Below are 10,430 nucleotides of genomic sequence, written 5' to 3' on the forward strand. Positions count from 1 at the left end.
TATATATAAATCACTCTTTATGTATGATTTCTATAATTTTTAAAATCCATATATTTTTGTGCTGAAAAAATATAATTATGGATATTATAGAATTTTGTATAAATAGTAAGGGGAAGAAGAGAATACCTTTTTTTTTTAATGTATATAAGAATGCCTCTTTTTGAGAGATATTTCTAATTATAAAAGAAAATTACGCGTGATATAAAAGGAGAAATTTTATGTATTACATGTATATAAAAATAAGTTCTACTAATGAGGATATATTATATATGCTTTATTTAAAGCTGTTTTACTGGGTCGTATGCGTATCTATAATATTTTACACTTTAAAAGTATTGCTATAATGTAACAAAATGTGCGATATAATACATGAAGGCTATTTTGATTACGGAGATTATATATATTCTACATTTTTTGGTAATTATTTATACATCTCTATATCATCAAATATTAGAGAGTGATACACAATACGTGCAAATGCATATAAAAGTTGCTCGCTACGTTTGCGAATAGCCAGTCGCAGTGTCTGGTGCAACAGAGCTCATATTGAAGAAATGTTTACAGAAAATGCAATATTGGTCCATTAGATGCAAATTATACGTCATTGGGAAGATTGAAGAGTCAAATGTAGAGAGAGAGAGAGTATATAATAAAATGAATGACAGTAAATGTTGTTTTATTAAAAAATCCGTTTTATTACGTGTTTTTCTTTTATACGATATTTTTTGTGCACTATTACATATATATATATTGCCGATATTATAATTTACGTCGCAAATCGCACATATTAATTCTGACAGAGATTAAATCTTTTTATACAATTTCTCTATATTTGTTTCCCATTAAAATCTTCGATAATATGTCGGACAAATAGTGTCGGTACCAAAAACAATTAAAAATTCTACATTTTCGAGCTCCGTCATACGATCTATGCTGGATCTCTACCAGGATTGGAAATTTTTTTTCTTTTAATATTTGTCGCTATAATTAATCTACTTAGTTAAAACTGAATAGCAAAGAGGGAAATGACCACATGACATTTAATAAAGCAAACACATTCGTGCTATATCATATATTCACGCACACTATAAAGTGTTTTAACAATGATTTTTCTCACCGGTAATGTATTGATCGGTCCGATAATATATGTCGCAACTATTCCGTGAAACTCTCGAACATAACTCCCGAACACAAGCATCATTTCCTGCTTTGCTATGTACACGTTTGCCAAAGACACGTCATTGTCATCAATTTATATTTTCCGACATTTTTACCACTTTAACGATTGTAATAATTGTAATAAAGATACGTACACGAAAGACCGATCATATATATGTGTATATATATGGCGCTAATTGTCGAAATAAAATAAAAAACGCAAACTTATCGAGATTTGCGATTTATATTTTCATGCATTTGGAAATTAGCTTACTGTGATCAGATCCGAGCATCGAACTTTCATGTACGTGTGAATGACTACTAGTATCGTGCTAAAAATCTATGGGACTGCAGTTGCATTTTTTAATCTGAAAATTCGTATCAATGTAGCGCCTGTTTATACATTTCTTTTTTTGCAGATGGGAAGTTATTATCATTTGCTCGCTCTAATAGTTTTTACTCTTTTTGACTTCCACATCATGCATCAACGATAAAATCATAATCTGGTTATGCCAGACTGAATTATCTAATTGAACGTTAAAGAAAGAAGTTTTCATCAGGATATGAACATGGGCTTACAACAATAACGGGGCTCCGTAACAGATTCGGTTCACCCCTTTCCCCGCGCGAATGCGTTTATTGTACCTAGATGGTTGTTTAACCGTGTTATTGAGAGGCATTATCACCCGAAGAACCGATTCCGCGAAAAGTGAAGGAAGAAATGTTCACATCCGCGTGTCGGATCATGAACGAGAGATTTGTACTATATGTCTGTCGTCATAATAATATATGTATACAATAACCCCGTATATTCTCCACGGAACGAAAAAAAGAACTAGAAAAAGAATCCTTCTCCCCTCCAATTCTTGTTACTACTAACATATTGGCATTGAGAAATCGGTGGACTCAGTGATAGTTGCGGCATAGAGATCGAAAAAATTTCCGAAAAAGGTCTCGGGCGACGTTTTTGTCATTTAATATAACACGGTTACTGAGAAAGAGAGAGAGAGAGTGAGTGAGAGAGAGAGAGAGAGAGAGAGAGAGAGAAAGAAAGATAGAGGAAGAGAAATAGAGACGTTTTATCGGATGTCTAATTAATCGAAAAACACCGAAGCCAACTTAAAACCTACTCTCTCATCAATCGAGAATCAATTTTTTTGGTTGCTCCCATGTGAAACCATCCCGTCCGAAATGACCATATGTACTGGTTTGTTGGTAAATAGGATTGCGGAGATTCAGCTCCCTACATAAAAATACAGTTATGTACTTTTAATTATAATTTAAAATATTTTTTTTTTATGTTTTGCTTATCATCGATAAAATATCCTACGATTCACCGTGATATATGGTAAGACATATTGAAAAACAATGTTTACAATAACAAGTTGTTTAATATATATTGATAATAAAATGTATAAGAAATATACATACTTGACAATCTTTCCCGGTCGCAGATCAAAGTTTTTGTTCACTATGTCTAAGAGCTCGTTCTGGGAGCGTGTGGATGTGCCATAATCGAACACTGTGATCGACAATGGTTCTGCCACCCCAATGGCATAAGAGACCTAATGATAATTGTAAATATATTCTTTATATCAATAATAATAGCAACTTAATTGTTATTCTTTATATATGATATATCACATATAATCGCACATAGAATTTTGCATTGAAAAAATTTTTACATAGATATTTCATCAGCTATAAGAATATCTTAACATAAGTAAAAATGTTACCTGTACAAGACAGCGCCTACAGAGACCGGCTTTTACCAAGGATTTTGCGACCCATCTTGCGGCATATGCAGCTGATCTGTCCACCTTCGTAAAATCTTTACCGGAAAACGCACCACCACCGTGCGCTCCCCAACCACCGTATGTATCTACAATAATCTTCCGTCCCGTGAGACCAGCGTCACTCTAAAAATTTGGATAAGGACAAATGTCTCAAGAAAATGTAAATTTCATTAAGATTTTGCTAACTAATATTAATATTATTAATATTATTTATAATAATATTAATATTATTATTAATATTATTATAATTAATAATAATATTAATATTATTTACATTGTGTAACATTTAATTTGAGACTTTGGCAATACCTGTGGTCCACCAATAATGAACAGTCCGCAAGGATTCACGTGAAAGACTGTTCTGTCGTCCAGGTATCTCGCTGGTATCACTTCTTTGATAACTTTCTCCATGATCGCTTTGCGTAGTTCATCTAGACCGATTTTTTCGCTATGTTGCAGTGACACCACAACAGTATGAACTCTTATAGGTACGCAAGCCCCATGATCCATGATATACTCGCAGGTCACCTATATAATTACACACTTTATAATTATATTACACTAGTTTAATATTATAAAAAATATCAAAATATTATTTTATAATTAATGGATTATTCTCAGTTAAATATTGACATCATGGCACTCAAGAGTAGCAAATACTATAAATTCATCATTGAATAATCACATTACTGTATGTAAATCTTTTTTCTTATTGTAATAAGTCAAGGTTTCCAAGTGTAATAAATATCGGGAGCGACTCGGAATCGAACCGGGGATCTTTGGATTTGGAGACGAATGCTTTGACCTATAAGCCATCCAGCGACTCCACACACTAATACTTTCTTTGCTCATCTATTTATCGGCAGACGGCTCAGCGCTTATGAATTAAAATAAATAAGAAATATATGGAATCAAACCTGTGTTTTTGAATCTGGAAGAGCCCACCATAATTCGCCGCTTCGTCTTAGTTCGGCAATTTTTTGATTTAATTTATGCGCCAATACGACCGTCAATGGCATACATTCATCAGTTTCATCGGTTGCGTATCCAAACATTAGACCCTGATGGAAGAATTTGAGTTATTCCAGCTAAAATTTATGAGACATAAGCTTGAAATGCATCAAACAGATACTACATCGTACATATAATCTTAAGTATGCGAATACGTTTTTCAAAATCAAAGCACATAGCATATTTTTACGCATAAAATAAAAGAAAGCTTGTAACCTAAAATAAAAAAAAATATATCATGAAGAATAAATGACTGCATGTATACTAATATTCATGTAGTATTATATATAGCTGTAAAGAAGCGATAAATCTAACATGCAATAAAAAGTGCCACATAGCAGAACAGTAATAATGTAAATATAGCAGTAGGAAGAGATAATCATTAACATTAATGCTAAAGTTTAGTTTACAAGCTATTTACAACTTGCACTTGTTAATTACATAGCTATATAACATTTTCTAGTTTAATTACATAATTACATAGACTATCTAATGAATTCAGATTACAATGAAGGTTGTGATCTTACAGTTATGAGATGGAATCCTTTTTTCGTTTTTTGACACATTATACTCTTTAAATTCAGGTTAAGATCATAAGTGGTTCAAAGGTCATAATTGTAAGATCGAAATGGTTATTCTACTGGGAATATTATCGATCTACAGTGTAGTGCGAAATATACAAATATCTTTAAATCCGCATGAAAACTTATGTACACATACATTTTATACATTCATTCAATTTTTGCACACTCCCTATATCTCAGATACATATTTATGATGCATTCACAAATGCAACTATGATGATAACGCAATAAATATATAAAGAACATTTAGTATGTCAGTCGCACTATTTTTATTTCTACAGTAACGAAACAAAGACTAGTGGGGGTTGATAAGTGAAATAAAAAAGATAAAGTAATGAAAGTTATTTGTACAGCTACTAAAGAAATATACTTAGTAGCATACAGGTGGCGAACAATCAAAAAGAAGAAAACCGCAGACAAAGAGAAGAAAGAAAAAATTTAACAATGGGAATGCTAATTGACCTGATCTCCTGCTCCCACTTCCTCGTCGCTACGGTTTTCATGAACGCCTGCCGCGATATTTGGTGATTGAGCATCGAGCGCCAACAGAACATTGCACAGCTTGTAGTCAAAACCTGCAGAAATCATCACAGTCCGGTAAGACAAAATTATTCGCTACTGTTTAATGCGTCCTTCTTCTACATCAGGCCCTCTTTTACATCAATTTTCGTGCAAAATTCCGCCGTTCCAATGCACCTTGGGATTCTTGTCAGGCCACGTCGATCCTAATATAATCCTGGCTTGATTAAAACTAACGGATTGTTCTTTGCGTGTACAAGTTCGGATATAAAAACTGCTTGAAATATTGGAGATATTGAGTAAAAAACTCTTTGGAAGATTTCGCATATCTCGTATCACATTTTTGCGTAGATTATTTTAGACATATCTTTTACATACATGTGATTCTTTTTATATTTGCGCATGTATCCGAACATAATACATGCAACCTTATTTTCTAGACATGGTGGCTAATATCGGCACTTTGTTGGAAACATATCCTAGTGCTTTAATTGTTATCTATTTCCGAGATATTTCTATCAAATTAAACATTTCTTATACACACTATTGATGTGCGAATTATTATGCATAATTTTATTTAACGGTGTCCTACACGCATTTGTAATGTTTAGATACTTGCACAGATGCTTGCATTTTTACCTGCGCATATGTACACACATACACATATATACAAAGATATAATACACGCTCTGTCACACAGAATAGCAAACAGATTTTGAAAACGCGTCTAAAGTTTTGAGGATGACGGGATGGAGAGGAATTAAAAAGCAAGAACAAGAAAGATCGTTGACATTAAATTATTTTTTTGGCTGTTCTGCGGCACGGACTGAGAATGGATTATGTACCTGATCACCTGCACCCACGTCCATGTCTTGCCTGTCCGTATGGACACCATCCGCGATATTTGGGGATTGTTGTTCGATCGCCACCAAAAGGTTCAACGTACGCCAATCGAATCCTGCCACGATATGCTTACGTTACACAGTCTTTACGAATTTCTTTGCATGATCTTTTTTTCCGAAAAATAATGAGCAGGAAATACGGATTATTCGATCGATCGAGGCATGGAATCCAAGTTAAACATCTTAATACATACACAAACTAAGATTTTTATTTTTCATCTCGATATATTATCAATATAAATTCAAAATATTTATAATTCAAAATTATTATTTGTGGCAAAAATCGTATGTGATGTTTGGCGCTTGAATCTTTTGTGCCATAGTTCGATCGTGTAATTTTATAACATTTGATGAAAGAGAGACGTATGAGACGAATTTTAATAAGGACGAGGGAGCTGGCTATATATTCAGCCATAGAGCATGCATGTGTTACTGTTAAACAACAAATCGATTCCTCGTGAGTGTAGGAGTTCTAATTTTTGACGCGCAAACATACATAATTAATATCCAACAAAGTGTCAGAGGCAATCGAAGGAAGTGCCAGACGTGCATTATTGAAATTACGGGTACATATATATATATATATATATACACGTAATATAAATTAACAATTATTATACCTTTCGAAGAATCGTCGTAACCAATGTGCTTTACTGTATCTCGAACGATCTTTTGATAATCCACTACAGCTTTTGATGTAATTTCTCCGCACAGAAGTATCATTCCGGTTTTCGTTACAGTTTCTGTAATAAAGAGAAAAATCGTTAACGCAAATGCTTGATATATCTCTCTGTAATACTAAATATTTATGTAGTAGAATTATATTTAATGCAAAAATAATATACAAAATATTATATTTTATATTTTACTAAAGACGATATACATTTAAAGAAAATCATAAAATCAACGTTAAGATAAGATAACCATATTTTGGAGAGAAAATAGTTCTCTTTTTTAAAAAATTTTTAAAATCTTAACAATTTAATTACTTATTTCAACAATATAAATGTAAAGCAATAAATGCAACAGTCGTCAGTTCCGGCTTCAAACTAGTTCAGGGTTGAATAAACTATTTAAAGATGTTATAATACAAATATATGTTCAAGTGCTTGAAGAAATTAATACTGCTCTTAGTTGAACTTACCACATGCTACTTTAGCATCGGGATCTTGCTTCAGATGTGCATCCAAAATGGCATCGCTTATTTGATCGCACATTTTGTCTGAAATATAACATAAAAGACGTTTATAAAACTATGTGCCAAAAGAAATTGAAATTATTCTGCAGACAATTGAATTATTATTTTTAAATCCTTTTTAAAATTTGTTAATTTTCAATTTTGAGCCACAATCTCTTATTTAAATCTTAAATAAGATTTCATTTTTATTTAAAGAAATATAGATAACTCATTACTATAAATAAAAATTGCATAATTGAAAAGGAATAATTTAAAATTTTTAAATATATGTATTCATATAATACGAACAATTTAGATAAACTTATTATATGAAAAAATAATGATGCAATGGTTAATTTTGTCACTCTATATCTCTATCATAGATAGAATTATAATCTAAAAAAAAGTAATGAATCTCGCGCTAATCTGAGATTAGTTAACCTAAATCGCTCACGAGACTCATGCTGAACTTTCTTTCTTTATCTTTGATATAATTAGAGCCGTGATGTAGTAAGAATAAAAGAGTAGTAGTAAACACATAGAATTAACAATATACGAATATACCAAAATACCAAAGAACCAATTATATTGAAGATTATTGAAAAATATGAATTAAATAAAAAATATAGGAGATCTAACTAAATAAAGATTTTCAAGAAAGTTTGCAGTTAAAATTATAGACATAAGACGCTTATTGTGAAACAAATTCGGGAATAGCGCAGCGATTTTTCTAAATTATCAATTATCAAGGATTCTTACGATAGATATTATGAACTGTAAGTAATGTCAGAAGCGAAGAAATTTACGCGAGAGCAATTGTTACATATTCCTTATAATATAAATGTTCACATGTATACAAATAAATTTTTATAAATCAAAATATTTCTATAAAATAAATAATGATAGAATGTAATTTTGCATTAGTTGCATATGAAATTGCATTATTTTTAAATTTTATATCGTGGTATAAGACGATATATGCTTATTTATGTTAGCTTTTTTGTAATATAATGTCAGAAATGAAAAAAATTAAACTAATGATATGCAACTGTAATCTTCGTACGAGTGAATTATCAACAAAATCACTTTAATATGATGAATATTCATACGAAACTTATAGTTGCAAGATTCTTTAGCATGACTTTCCTCATTTCTGATGTTATATTCTAAGAAGAGTAAGATAAATAAGTATATAATCGTTGAACTGTAGATATAATATCTATCGTTCTCTCTCTCTCTCTCTCTCAGCGGTAAATAATATCATTGAAAAAGTAATAGAAAAAAAGAAAGATATAAAGTAAAAAAAAAAAAAAAAAAAAAAAAAAAAAAAAAGCGAAAAGTAATAACCGGCAGTTAGTCGCGAATTTTTTGTGATTAACAGTGAGCATTTAGAATTTCGATGATTTGAATATAACAATATAAAATACCATAGTCTACAGCAATTTTTGTTGGTTTCAGTCAAAATTAAACAAAAGGAGAACAATCAGAAATAAAAAAAAATTATTATAATGAGTCTAAAAATGCGAAATATATTTTATGTGTATGTGTGTATAATGTGCGTAATATAATTATCGGCAAAAGAGATTAAAAGGAATGAGTAATTTATTATGATGGAAATATCGCGATTTAAACCTCATTAGACTATTCATTTTGACAAAAAATTGTTTTCAACGAGAAATGTTGAGAAATAACACACGCTCCCCTTAAATCATCTCGTCAAGATGACGATAGAATGCCTTGATGCAGTTACTGTCAAATGTTTTTCGCATTTCCTGAAAAAAAAAAAATAATAATAATAATGATTTTGGAGTAATTGGTCTTCCAAAACAAGAAGGAAAAAAAGTTGAAGAAAACAGATGTCTTCTGCCCCAGGTTTTGCGTACGTAACCAGCGGAGCTAACGCGAATAAGATATATTGGGTGCGCAACCGGCGTCTATCTTCGGCCGATTACGTTAATTCAAGCACGAGCGACTGGTGTTGATCGCGCTGCGATCGGAGCGAGCACATGGCGACAGCGCGGCTATCGCTCGACACTCGCGGCTCGCGGCCAACAATGTGCCCGCCAGCCCGCCTCGCGAATCCCCGATCGCGAGCGTGCGCGCGCGAAATTGCCGATTTTGGCGGCGAGAGAAACGGGCCGCCAAATTACTCGTCGAACGAGCCGTTGAAGGAAGCGAGACGGTCGTTTCGCGATTCCGCTTCGCTCGATTACTGACCGCGCGCGCGCGCGCGCGAGACCGACGCCTTTTTCTAGAACATAACCCCGGCCGTCCATCACGGCCGAGGAGGACGTGCGTTAGTTGGCCGAAAGCCAAGACGGAAAGATTGAGAAGGATCAATCGAATAATCGCGATTAGCGTACTAAGATCATTAAGAGCGAAGGAGAGGGTAGGATAGACAAAGAGCGTGGGACGCGTCTATATACACGCGCGTCCGCGATTACGAAGATGATCTTCTCTTCTATGACGACATTACGCGATAAGGTGGTAGCGAAGCCGCGGGTTCAGAGAGAAAGAGAGAGAGAGAGAGAGAGAGGGACAGAAAGAAATCGAAAAAGCTTTGACCGATATAGTGCAGGGTCACTAACTCGCTGGGCTCTGGGAAAGGGGTTGGCCGCGGAAAGGTGCAGGTCTCGCTCACCTGGGTGTCCCTCGCCGACCGACTCCGAGGTGAACAGGAAAGTGGTGTCCTGCTGTAGCTCGGGCGGCGCGTGGCCATTCGTGTAACCGTTCATGTGATGCGCGGTCTCCGGCATTTTCCTGCGTTTCGGAGTTGTCGCCGTCGTTGTCGTCTCGTCGCGTCGTAGCCGATCCTCGCTACTCAACAGAGAGACAGAGAGAGAGAGAGAGAGAGAGAGAGAGAAAGAGAGAATCCCGCGTAGACACCGTTGAGCTTCTCTGTCGTTTAGCCTGTCCGCTCCTACCGAGTTCCCTCCACGTGCCTCCTTGTCGCCGTATAGGGTTTTACTCGCGTCCCACTTGGTAGGAATTATCGTCGCTGCGGAAACTTTGTACGGATCGTCGCGATCGGCTTCTTCACGACGCGTGTTTTACACGAGACCGAGGATTCTCCGGTGTTTCAGGGTAGACGACGGCGTGCACGAGATGGAGAGCGGGATCGGGTCGCGAGCGAACGAACGTGATCTGTACAAGCACACGGCACACCGCGTAATGATCGGGATCGGGAAACGACGGAACGAACACGAGCACGAGCACGAGCGAAAGAACGAACGCAGACGAACGCGCCGAACGGCCACGGCGCGTAGCGGGAAGTGAAAGAGGT

At 34.7% G+C, this 10,430-nt stretch overlaps 1 protein-coding gene across 2 annotated transcripts; it reads right to left on the reverse strand.

The window, feature by feature from the left end:
- Positions 1-675: 675 nt before the first annotated feature.
- On the reverse strand, positions 676-10,430 carry LOC115244031 (S-adenosylmethionine synthase). 2 transcript variants are annotated; one of them, XM_029821391.1, is made up of 9 exons: positions 9,789-10,430; positions 7,115-7,192; positions 6,591-6,713; positions 5,914-6,026; positions 3,872-4,015; positions 3,264-3,482; positions 2,895-3,077; positions 2,590-2,723; positions 676-2,401 (listed from the first exon to the last, which is right to left on the reverse strand). In XM_029821391.1, the coding sequence occupies exons 1-9, from the start codon at positions 9,901-9,903 to the stop codon at positions 2,296-2,298; spliced, it is 1,215 nt and encodes a 404-aa protein (XP_029677251.1). In that variant the 5' UTR covers positions 9,904-10,430; the 3' UTR covers positions 676-2,295. The 2 variants fall into 2 exon arrangements, with proteins under 2 accessions (XP_029677251.1, XP_029677249.1); XM_029821389.1 differs by lacking the exon at positions 5,914-6,026 and adding an exon at positions 5,012-5,124 and having other exon boundaries at positions 9,789-10,429.

Source organism: Formica exsecta, unplaced genomic scaffold (genome assembly GCF_003651465.1).
Source record: "Formica exsecta isolate Colony F162 unplaced genomic scaffold, ASM365146v1 scaffold79, whole genome shotgun sequence".
In the NCBI taxonomy this organism is placed as follows: Eukaryota; Metazoa; Arthropoda; class Insecta; order Hymenoptera; family Formicidae; genus Formica; species Formica exsecta.

Coding starts and splice junctions, on each gene's coding strand:
- LOC115244031 (XM_029821391.1), bottom strand. CDS start 9,903: ATGCCGGAGACCGCGCATCACATGAACGGTTACACGAATGGCCACGCG. Junction 6,027..6,590: donor TTACGACGATTCTTCGAAAG/GTATAATAATTG, acceptor ATATCGTGGCAG/GATTCGATTGGCGTACGTTG. Junction 3,078..3,263: donor TCATTATTGGTGGACCACAG/GTATTGCCAAAG, acceptor CCAAATTTTTAG/AGTGACGCTGGTCTCACGGG.